The 12,692-nt window shown below is 42.3% G+C and overlaps 1 protein-coding gene across 1 annotated transcript; it reads right to left on the reverse strand.

The window, feature by feature from the left end:
- Nucleotides 1-377: 377 nt before the first annotated feature.
- Nucleotides 378-11,820, reverse strand: slc5a8l (solute carrier family 5 member 8, like). Its single transcript, XM_018725366.1, has 15 exons — nucleotides 11,476-11,820; nucleotides 9,782-9,847; nucleotides 9,391-9,442; nucleotides 9,052-9,119; nucleotides 8,239-8,393; nucleotides 7,770-7,910; nucleotides 7,531-7,660; nucleotides 4,630-4,718; nucleotides 3,824-3,936; nucleotides 3,140-3,207; nucleotides 2,804-2,890; nucleotides 1,943-2,148; nucleotides 995-1,104; nucleotides 632-720; nucleotides 378-482 (listed from the first exon to the last, which is right to left on the reverse strand). Exons 1-15 carry the CDS (start codon nucleotides 11,818-11,820, stop codon nucleotides 378-380), a joined length of 1,824 nt encoding a protein of 607 aa, XP_018580882.1.
- Between the last annotated feature and the right edge of the window lie 872 nt (nucleotides 11,821-12,692).

A 12,692-nucleotide genomic window follows, 5' to 3' on the forward strand; every position in this document is an offset into this window, starting at 1 on the left:
GGAACTGGAGGAGGTGTGCGGGGAGAGGGAAGTCTGGAGGACTCTGCTCGGACTGCTGCCCCCGCGACCCGGCCCCGGATAGCGGAGGAAGATGGATGGATGGATAAAAGTTTTGCAGTTCATGGCCGAATGTGCCCCAGTATGGCCCACTAGAATTGAGAGGCAATAACATCAACATCATACACAATAGTGCACCAGTCTTCACACAGAGACATGAACAGTAAAACAAGAGGTGTGTAGTATACTGTATTTCCAAGAAAATATTCATTCTCAGTAGGGCTTAACCTGACTTCAGTTTGGGCTTGTTGCAGGATCAAGGTGGGAATGGAGATCTGGATCTTGTCTGCATTCAGCATTCAGAATTGAGTGAGCATTTATTAGTTCTTTTCTTTCAGCTCCATTTCGGAGCTCACAAACGCTGGATTTGTGGTCCCTTTATGTAACTCTGCACCTGCCTTTACCAGCATTTCAGGCTTTGGTGTCTGAAACAGAAAAAAACACAGTACAGTGCAGCCTTGGGTTGAATCAAGTCTTGGAAGATGATCATCACAGGTCAGGCATATGATCTGGAGTCAGATAATTAACAGCCCTACGGAGTCACAGAGGTATACTGTAACTGGCAGTACTGTACCTCGGAAGAATCGTTGCAATGGCTAAAGCAAAAAAAATCACTCTTCCTGACAAACAGTTCAGGGTGTATCTTCCTCTGCTTGCAGCCACCTAGAAACATGGAGGAGGTGAGATGTATTTGTGGCTCCATATGTCTAAATCTACAGACCCACTGCATATGAACATGAACCAAGTAGTTCCACATTCAAATCTCAGGAGAGATTCTGTTGTACCCATGAGCATGCAATGCGACACAAATTGCATCAACAAAATATGTCTTTAGAAACTGAAGTTATGTTCCTTTGAACAGAAGTGACTACTATTAAACTACACAATATAAAGTAAGCAGCAGGAGAGAAGAGCCTTGAGAAAGATCATGCATTACCTGTAACACTGCTGACTACCAAGCCGATGATGATGGTCAACAGCGTGCCAACAGGGCAGAAGTAGAGGTAAGACAGGGAGTACCAGGTGTCTGCTAACATAGGTCTTTCACTGCAACAGAGTGTAAGCATGAGCCAACTGTCCTACCAAAGTCAGGTGAGGTTAATAGCAATGCATTAAAATCATCCATAGCTTAACTGCGAGGATAGCCAAGGCAATAGCATCGAATGACCTAGGTGTTCGTAAGCAAAGAAAAGCATGTGATTGTCTAGGATATGTATATGCTAAGCAGCAAAACAAGAGTCATCTATCCCTGGAATACATGGTTCATCCATCTATCCAACTTCAGTAAACATGTGTCCTGAGCTGAGTTGCGGTAATCCAGAGTTTATCTTGGAAGCACTGGGCAAAAGACTGAGGGTGTAGAGCCTGGATAGGAGGCCAGTCCATCCCAGGACAGTCACACACACACACCCTAAGGGCAGTTTAGAGTCACAAATTTACCTGAACAGCATTTTTTTGGACTGTGGGAGGAAACCCACGCAAAAACAGAGGGAACATGCAACAACTTTACAAAGACTAAGCTGGGATCGAACCCACAATCTTTCACACCACCCAGCTGCTGTGAGTGCAATACAAGGTTCAATTCATCTAAATGCAGTCCTTCAGAGTGGAATCAATAAGTAGAGACATTTACATTGACCCTCATTTGGACTACGATACATAAAGCTTGACTGCATAGTGGTTATGGATCCACAGTCCCAAAAAAAAGAACCAGGAAATTGAAGTCTGAGGAAAGATAGCACCCTAACCTCGAGGAAGGTATTGACACCATTATCCTTCAGTAATTTAAAAATAACCCAGCTCCATTAGTTTGTAGAACATCTAAGGGAAAAACAGCTTCAGGATAAAGGGGCTTGTGTACACAGCGTGAGCTACAGGGGCTTACTTGGGTGCTGGGGTCATCTCTGTCAGAGCATGTGTCCAAGGTGCTGGGGTGTTGGTGGTGTTCAGGTTCTCGGTGAAGTTGAAAATGCAGCCGTGAGTGCTGACAGCAAGTGGCTTAGTTTTTGTCAGCAGAGGGGGGTACACCTGCGCCCCGATGCCCACCCACAGTGTCACCATAAGGCCCATGACCAGTCCTACTAAACCACCCTGTGAAAGACAGAAATTGAACGTGACATCCACTTAGCTTTGACCTACCACAGATCAGCTAATACTTGTTACATTTATTAGGTGACACCTGTGGTTTTGAACTGTTTCTGGACAGCACTTGTCCTCATTTCATTTTATTTTTAATGGCCTCTTTTAGGGGGTGCAGTGACGCAGTGGGTTGGACCACACTCCTGCTCTCCGGTGGGTCTGGGGTTCGAGTCCTGCTTGGGGTGCCTTGCGACGGACTGGCGTCCCGTCCTGGGTGTGTCCCCTCCCCCTCCGGCCTTACGCCCTGTGTTGCCGGGTTGGCTCCGGTTCCCCGCGACCCCGTATGGGACAAGTGGTTCTGAACGTGTGTGTGTGTGTGTGTGTGTGTGTGGCCTCTTTTAAGGTATGTAGTTTTTTCCTCGTGAGCTAAAAATCAAGGTTGTCAAATTTAAGGTAGATAATTAGCGAGACTCAAAAATGATGATAATTACCAAAATGAAGCATGTCAGTGCTTCTTTTATTTATTATACTGATGTGTGCTGCAGTTTTTAATGGTTTACTATTGTTATGTGGCATTCAAGATATTAAATTTATAAGTATACGATCATGTATTGTAGTTTACGCAGAAGTTGCCATGATGATACATTAGTCAGATTAAAATACTCACAGTAGAGTTTGCACAACGAAAGAACATCCCCAATAAGTAAAGGCCCAACAAAGGTCCGCTGATCATTCCAAATATGGACAGGGCCGCCTGAAGGTTGAGCAGTAAAACATGTGACACATGTGGTCATGACAACAGCTCACCAGCAGAGGTCAATGAATCATACCTACGTTCTACTTGTGGTTAAACACAGCGCAGCTCATTTGTTTGCTGGACATATGGTCACATGCAGTATCATTTCTATTTGATACATTCATGCACTGAGTCATATGACAACTGTGAAATAATATTACATGACTATGTTTATTTTCAAACACCTGTGAGGGCTCTTACACATACCTGCAGTATACTTCCCATGAGAGAAGCCACAGCTGCCATCCCAATGCAAAGGACCCCAAAGAAAACACCTGTCAAAGGAACCAATCAAAGGAACCAGTCAAAGGGACTTGTCGTGCAGTACCTTCCAGTGATGTGAACATGTTTGACACAGAAAGCACCGCAACCAAATGACTTCAAAATCTCTGCTTATTGTTACACTTTGCACTTTTAGTTTTATTTTGCACTTGATTCAGTCTGTTAGCACATTTTTTTCATTTATTCACAAAAGTGTAACTGTAAAAATTAATTATATGTGGAAAACAAGGGGGGGCGCAGTGGCGCGGTGCAGTGGGTTTGATTGAGTCCTGCTCTCCGGTGGGTCTGGAGTTTGAGTCCCACTTGGGGTGCCCTGCAACCGACTGGTGTTCCATCCTGGGTGTGTTTCCTTCTCCTCCAGCCTTTCGCCGTGTGTTGCTGGGTTAGGCTCCAGTTCGCCGCAACCCCACTTGGGACAACCAGCTTCAGACAGTGTGTGTGTGTATGTGTGTGTGTGTGTGTGTGTGTGTGTGTTTGAAATAGTACAACCCTTTGTAATTATGCAGCTGCTTATATGTGGATTTGGGGGGCGGGGATGTATTTGCCCCTTTAGGTAACTGGTATGAAGAGGCAGACAATCAGAGGATGTTAGCCATAACCGGGACTCACTGAGAGCCATGTTGCTCCAGTGCACCTGTTGCTCCGTGATGGTGGTCCACACAGGCTTCACAAAGTCCTCCATGGTGACAGCAACCAGGGCATTGATGCTGGACGACACTGTACTAATGGGCAGCAAAGATCATAGCGAGAACAATAACAGCACTGCATCTCCCCAGATAAATGTGGGCTTTTTGTCAAAAAATGAACGTACTCTGTCTCTGAGTATTTATGCTCCCCTTGGGTATTTAGTAATAAGTACATTGTTACCAAGAACCATTCATTCATTTCGCTGACACACACACACACACACACACATTTTCTGAACCACTTGTCCCATACAGGGTCACAGGGAACCGGAGCCAACCCGGCAACACAGGGCGTAAGGCCGGAGGGGGAGGGGACACACCCAGGCCGGGACGCCAGTCCGTCGCAAGGCACCCAAGCGGGACTCGAACCCCAGACCCACTGGAGAGCAGGATTGTGGTCCAACCCACTGCACCACCGCGCCCCCCATTTCGCTGACACTTCTCTCCTAAAAGAAATTTGCACTGCCTGCAATTATTCACCCATTTATACAGCTTTGAAATTTTTACTGGAGCAACTTGAAGTAAGTATCACATCAAGGGCACTACAGCAGCCAGTGGGATTCAAACCTGTGATTTTTGGAATTGAAAGCACAAGCTGTAGTCCCTACACTGCGCTCTGTCCCTTTCCAAGGCCACACTATGCACAAAACTGAGTGCTGAGTACTGAGTACACTATGCTGAGTGCTGGTGTTCGGTTTTGAACCCTGGCCCCCGCCGCCATTCTCTCACCTCAGCGTTCCACTGTATGCAGCTGCCACAAACAGCCCAGGAACTCCAGGGAACTCTGACAGGATGTCCATCACCAGGTACGGAAGCAGCTGGGTCACACACAGAAAGCAGTGCAGGGATGTACAGGGGCCAAAAGGGATGTGAAGAAAACACAGTAAAGTGAAACTGTACTATTCTGATCCAACTGATGGCCTATTTGAATTGGTGCACCATCCCTTGAACTGCAGAGGTCATATGTTCCATGAAATCCCACCTTTAGGGCAACTCCTGTTGTGAGGGGATCAGTTTACCATTGTTTTGGAGAAATAATATACACTCCTGGAAAAAATATCACCCAAAATTGATTAAATAAATTAATTTCAGAAAAGTATTTTTATGTGTCATTTACTATGTCAGTTATTAATACAGGTACAACAAAATGTGCAGGAGTGAATAATTTTCAGATTGTTAGTACCACCTTCGCAGTGGGTTGGACCGCAGTCCTGCTCTTCGGTGGGTCTGGGGTTCAAGTCCCACTTGGGGTGCCTTGCGGCGGACTGGCGTCCCGTCCTGGGTGTGTCCCCTTCCCCCTCCGGCCTTACACCCTGTGTTGCCGGGTAGGCTCCGGTTCCCCGTGACCCCGTATGGGACAAGCGGTTCTGAAAATGTGTGTGTGTGTGTGTGTGTGTGTGTGTGTGTGTAGTACCACCTTTGGACTCTAACTCATAAAGCACAAGAAACATTTTTTTTCAGTTTTAAACCCGAAATGGAAATCTCAGGAGCAAGTGCAGTATCCAAACTGGTTTTATTTAACTTTCTTTTTTTTTGTGGCGTAATCATCCGTGTGCTTTTCCTCATCCAGCTCTCTGTTTTCTTTATTTTCCTCGTTTTTCCCACCAGGAACAAGATTTGCCACCACCAATTAGTTTCTACACTTTGTTTTTTAAATTGATTTTGAAAAATTGTGTAAAGTGTTGAATAAATAAGCACTTGCAATAATCCTGGAGCTTCTCATCATGTTCAATGAGCGTAATGATTTCCAACTTGTCTTTTCAGCATACTGGATTTTTTTTTCTCCCTCACTTTTGTCTTTGCCTTTTCCATTGTCTTTGCCTTTGCAATTTTTTAGGAGACATTTTAATAAATTTGCTTATGAATAATTGTGATAAAATCACAATCACTGACTCGGATTTTCACCGTGCAGTAGAAAGGCACTGTGCAATGTTTGACACCCTCTTCATCTGGTCATGACATTAAGGCTTTATTCATAATAGTCTGTTCATGTTACAAATGTTGTGTGATATGAAAAACTGAGGCAATACGTACATGTTTATAAAGCTTATTTCTAAAAGCTGGTATTAAATCTGCTTCTTTAGTTGTATTTCAGATTTACCACAATAAGTCCTGTACCTGTTGAGTTTATCAATGTGATGAGAGGTATGAAGTTTATAAAGTGCAGTAGTTAGAGTTGTTCAAAAATTCTGCTTTTGCAGTAGTTAGAGTTGTTCAAAAATTCTGCTTTACAGAGTGAAAGGCTTGGACAAGACAGTGAATAAAACACCTGTCATACAAGTAAAATGACCACAAAATGTGGTTGTACTGAATAAGTCCATTGTATGAAAAAATTGTACACATTGTCATAAACTATTACATTACTGCAGTTTTTCACTGTACAGGACCCCTTTATATGAAGAAAGTGTATAAACTCACCGGCCACTTTATTAGGTACACCTTCCCAGTACCTGGTTGGACCCCCTTTTGCTTTCAGAACTGCCTTAATTCTCCGTGGCATAGATTCAACAAGGTGCTGGAAACATTCCTCAGAGATTTTAGTCCATATTGACATGATAGCATCACACAGTTGCTGCAGATTTGTCGGCTGCACATCCATGATGCGAATTTCCTGTTCCACCACATCCCAAAGGTGCTCTATTGGATTGAAATCTGATGACTGTGGAGGCCATTTGAGTATAGTGAACTCATTGTCATGTTCAAGAAACCAGTTTGAGATGATTTGAGTTTTGTGACATGGCGCGTTATCCTGCTGGAAGTAGCCATCAGAAGATTGTGGTCATAAAGGGATGGATATGGTCAGCAACAATACTCAGGTAGGCTGTGGTGTTTAAACAATGCTCAATTGGTACTAAGGGGCCCAAAGCGTGCCAAGAAAATATCCCCCACACCATTATACCACCACTACCAACCTGAACTGTTGATACAAGGCAGGATGGATCCATGCTTTCATGTTGTTTACGCCAAATTCTGACCCTACCATCTGAATGTCACAACAGAAATCGAGACCAGGCAACATTTTTCTAATCTTCTATTGTCCAACTTTGGTGAGCCCGTGCAAATTGTAGCTTCAGTTTTCTGTTCTTAGCTGACAGGAGTGGTACCTGGTGTGGTCTTCTGCTGTTGTAGCCCATCTGCTTCAAGGTTTGACGTGTTGTGAGTTCAGAGATACTCTTCTGCATACCTTGGTTGTAACGAGTGGTTATTTGAGTTACTGTTGCCTTTCTATCAGCTTGAACCAGTTTGGCCATTCTCCTCTGACCTCTGGCATCAACAAGGCATTTTCACTGCTCACTGGATATTTTCTCTTTTTCTGACCATTCTCTGTAAACCCTAGAGATGGTTGTGTGTGAAAATCCCAGTAAATCAGCAGTTTCTGAAATACTCAGACCAGCCTGTCTGGCACCATGCCACGTTCAAAGTCACTTAAATCACCTTTCTTCCCCATTCTGATGCTTAGTTTGAACTTCAGCAGATCATTTTGACCATGTCTACATGCCTAAATGCATTAAGATGCTGCCATGTGATTGGCTGATTAGATATTTGCATTAATGAGCGGTTGAACAGATGTACCTAATGAAGTGGCCGGTGAGTGTATATCTGAAAATAAGAAGAATCTAGTTGACACACCTGATCAGAGGCCCCTACATCTTTGTTACTAAGTGGGTCACAGTCTTTGTAGATGGAGTACATCGTGAGGCCAGAGAGGACAGCCAAGGTGACAGTAACCCACAGGCCTACCATGTTGACATATAGAGAGCTGGCAAAGGAATAAAACAGAGATGTCAACCAGTCTTATTTCACGGGGTTATATCTTCCACAAAAAAGCTCTATGGCATGAATGTTGTTGCCATGAGGGCTACACTCACAGTTTGGCATGGGTCATGGTGCGGCACGAGATGTACCGTTGCACCTGTGATTGGTTTATGGCATAGATTGATGTCCACATCAAACTTCCACCCACCACAATGGTCCAGAAGGTGTGCCTCCTCAAGGGGTCAGGATCAAAGCTACATGGAATAGAAAAAAGCCACCTGGAGTTTTTTCCATAGCTGTTCCTCTCTTTTTGCAAAGTCTGAGGATCGCTTATTCAAGAACTGGTATCACTGCTACAGTAACATAATACAATAATCTATAAGTACTATAACCATGCTTTGGATAAGCAGTTACTGAAAATGGATGGATGGATGGATGGATCTCTAATTAGGCTACACACCTGTTACATTGACTGTATTTATTTAATGTAATAAATTTTTAAAAAATGTAAATTAAGTCTTTTATACAATGGTGGGTGGTGGTTTACTCTGTTGAGCAAATGCAGTTTTGCTTGTTTCTTACTCAAAGGCTTCAAGTCGTTGACCTTGACGAGCATCTTCCCAAATCTTAGTTAGTCCGCCTTGGAGAACAGCCCCACGGGTGATGACAGCCACAAAACCAGCCAGCATGATGGCCATCTGGAATACATCTGTCCAGATCACTGCCTTCAAGCCTCCCTGGAAGTGACAATAGGGGCAACAGTTCTGTGATCAGATTATTGTCCATCTCCTCCAGCCAACCACACATCAGACTGGGTGGGCTTATCTCAGTGTTATATAACAAGACAGTAGATGTAGTTTTAATTGTAAAGCTAGCTGATGTTCCATTTTTAAGGTTTCTATACACAATGGCTACAACTGCTTGTCCCAAGCAGGGGTCGCAACGAACCAGAGCCTAACCCAGCAACACAGGGCACAAGGCTGGAGGGGACACACCCCGGGAGGCACCCCAAAGAAGGAGTTAAACCTCAGACCCAGCACATGGCAGGCCCCAGCCGAACCAGTTATGCTACCACACTACATCGCCTTATGGACGGTTTCTGTAGAGACTTTTAATGCACCAACTTATATACTCTAGTCTAAGTTTTTGTGGACCAGACTTATTGTTTTTTACTGGTTTTATAAGATTAACACAGAGTTATAATTGGCCTCAGTTCACTCCTGCCAATATTATACAAGGGCGAAATAGTAATGAAATATCCTGTGTGATAATTAACAAATATCGATTCCTACTGTGTTGATAGACCGTGCCTAAGGTGACTGGTTTTGACACTGCCACTGTTGTTGAATGTTTGCCAGATGGTGAGAGAAGAGTATGTCCTTCGATTCCACTAACCAGGGTGCAGTAGATTATACAAACAGCACCAGTGGCCACCAGCACGCCCCATAGGTCCAGCCCTGTGACTGCAAAAGGAGAATAATTACCCAAAATGTAACCAAAGCTGTAGACATACATGTTCATAAATCTATGTATTCAGGCAATCTTCTAATCTGATTCTGCCTGGAAATGAACCTCCTAAAGTTAATCATAAACTGTATGTCGGTATCAGCTACAGATAAAAGCTTTTGGTTCATAATGAGATAAGAAAGTATAAAGTGCTTATTACGTTTATTACTTTGAAAGTGAGAGTGTCTTTATGAAAAGATACGAAGGGCCGTTTTGTCTAAGACTCACTCTGATTTAAAGCAAGGGCGGGGGCATAGATCACCATTCCAGTGTACAAAGCCTATGGGACAACAAAGGAGCAATTAGATGATTGTATCCAAATGCTTGGCTGTTCAATAATAAGTAGAACTTTAAGTGCTTCTACACCGCTGTACTGAACTGTGACAGTATTGCTTACATTTTACTTTAAGAAATTAAAACAACTTCAGCAGGTGCTTCAGTCAGCAGGGTTATGAAAGCTTGATTAGTTAATAATAAATAAGTGATGCTGACAAAGATCATGTTATTTGTAAATGTTGCTGTAAAAATAATCTTTACAGACTGCATCTGTCCTAATAATTTCTCAAATCTTAGTTCACTTCCTTATGCATTTATAACCTAAATATATGACTTAGCTCACAGTTTGTGCAATGTACATGCTGGTTCCAACCAATCGTATGACTTTGTTGAAGCGCATCTCCAGGTACTGTGAAAGAATAAGACTTTAGATTCAAGAAGTCACGATAAACAATGGAAAAAAAGTTCTTATGACATACAATATTTCATCCAAGTGTGTATCTGAATAATTTTTGACGGGCAATGTTGTTCATAACTTGATTTTTTCACAACTTCATTTGTTTAGAGCACCTTTTCTGTTAATAAAAGCTACATAACACAGTCATCCCTCTATTTATTAACAGGTTATGTTCTGCAGTAACCCCAGATAAAGTTCTCATAATTTTACAAAACTTCCTGTAACACTTCCTTCTGCTTTTAATAAGCACTTATCTTAATCTAGTGTTGCAATGATTGTGACAGTCCATTGTAGTGTAAGACTTATTTTATTATTTTTACGAGCTACAGGTTACATTAAAAATAAAGTTCCATTAAAATTATTTAAGACAGCCATTTGTAATATCCACAACCTCCCATTCATTCCCTACTGTTGACCGATTCATCACTTAAGCCTGTCAAATATTCTCCAACTTCTGGCCACCTTCAGCTTTCTTTACAATTGATAAAATGTTAATGCGACAAATATCTCTAAATTTATATATGATAAGCTCTGGAAAAATAAACACCAAAGTATACTTTGTTCAGCATGAAGTAAGTAAATCCAAGTTTAGAAAAAAATTATAATAATAATAGTAAGCTGGTAATAAATTGTGAATACAAGAAACACAAAAAACGGGCAGACTCAGAGTCTTGACACTTTCATTTAGAACAAGACATTGCACTGAAGAACTGCAAGATTTATAAAAGTTTAAAAGATACAAGTGTTGAGGAGGCTTTAAGGTACAGGTGTATCTCCTCCATGGTGACCAGTCTCAAGAACAGGGCCCAGGCGGTTACGGTAAGTTTACAGTTTTAACCAAATATATTTGTACAAGCCAAATCTTTTTGGTCTCCATTCATGTACATATACTCTAGAAATGTATTTTAAAATGTATTCCAATGCGTATGCTGCATAAATCCCATGGTAAATGCTTCAAAGTAATCACTTTCTTGCCTCAGTTTATTTTTACAGTTATGCCTAAGACATTTCTATTTCAACATGGATAAAGAACAGCTACCCCTGTGGATAATCTGGCGCCAATTTAAAAATGCATCAGAGCTTAAATTTATTTTAAAAAGGGAAGAAAAGCAACAAAATGATGTCTGCAAGGTTTTATCTTGGTTAATTACATGAGATCTTTGTAAATATTTGTCAGCTAACAGTAATTTAACTTTTGTAATCTATAACATCCCCACCCACAAATATTGCTGCTGCCAACAGCTGTGATGCTGGTAAAGATTTGCTAAGATTTCCAGAGAGTTGTTAACCAGACAGTGTTTTCTGTTTGCCTAAATAAAACAGGATCTAAAGTTCAGCTGGAAGCAGGATTCAACTTTCTCACTTTAGGACCAAGTCTTTGAAGGTAATATATACAATCACAGCATCTCCTTTCGGATTTATGAAGTTCATTTCATATCTTTCAGGTTAATGTTAAACTGTTTCTGTAAGTTTTCTCTTCAACAAGCCTAGTATAACAACAATAAAAAAGAACACTTTATATACTTTATTTTGTACATTTTTGGTCATAAAAACATAGTTACATAGTTCTGACAACTCACCTCATATGCGCTGGTAATTCCCAAGCGATAGAATAAAGGGACGAAGATCTCAGCACTGAAGGTTGACATGATGGCATAGGAGAAACCAAACAGCCAAAAAGCTATACCGTACACATACACCTCAGCTGGCGTACCGATCACGGTGATTCCTGACATGAAGCTGGCTGTGAGAGACATGGCCACAGGCACTGCAGTCATCTGGCGACCCCCGAGAAGGAACTCCTGGCTGCTGGTGTCCTTACGGCCACGAATGGCCTGGAAGAGGCCGATAGCTGCTGCCCCCAAGACCAGACCAGCGAACACTACATAGTCCCAAGTGGAGAAGGTGGCCACAGGTCTTGCCATGGTCCTCTGGATTACAGGAACCGATGAGAAATGCACCTTCCCAGTCACATCTCACTCTTACATATTGTCTTGGGGGGGTCAAGGTGACACAGTCCAAACTACAACATTCAGTGTGCAGTGTTATGATTAACTTCTTTACTCCTTGTTGTTGACACTGCATCACTTCCAGCTCAGATTTTCTAGTGATTCGATGAACATTTAACCTTTTTTATAACCAGACAATACAATTAAAATCATCTTTGAAGTTTAGATTAGGTTCATTGATAATACCTAAACTATACAGGTTAAATGATATCCTGTATCACTCAGCACATTGCACTGTCTGATAGCATTTAAAGACTTTAAGACTAAATATAAATACCAAAATCTGTTTTTTCAATGGGGGTGCAGTGGCGCAGTGGGTTGGACCGCAGTCCTGTTCTCCGGTAGGTCTGGGGTTTGAGTCCCGCTTGGGGTGCCTTGTGACGGACTGGTGTCCTGTCCTGGGTGTGTCCCCTTCCCCCTCCGGCCTTACGCCCTGTGTTGCCGGGTAGGTTCCGTGACCCCGTAAGGGACAAGCAGTTCTGAGTGTGTGTGTGTGTGTGTGTGTGTGTTTTTTCAATCACAAGCAAGAAAAAAATTCCACTTTTAAAAGCTGTTGTAAATCTGTAGTCTGCTTACTGGAAACTCCCTCATGCAGTTGTCAGAAAAGAATGTTGAGCCATCGCTTTCCTCAAGGATCAAACTACATTTGAGAGACAAGCTAAAACTAGTGAGAATACAGTTAATTTGAGCTATCAAGAAATGTTAGTCAATAATCTCAAAAGATACACATCCACACACCTTCTAAGGTGGTACGTGCATGATGAGAGAGGTCAAAAAGTAGGTTTGTC

This window comes from Scleropages formosus, chromosome 22 (assembly GCF_900964775.1).
Source record: "Scleropages formosus chromosome 22, fSclFor1.1, whole genome shotgun sequence".
In the NCBI taxonomy this organism is placed as follows: Eukaryota; Metazoa; Chordata; class Actinopteri; order Osteoglossiformes; family Osteoglossidae; genus Scleropages; species Scleropages formosus.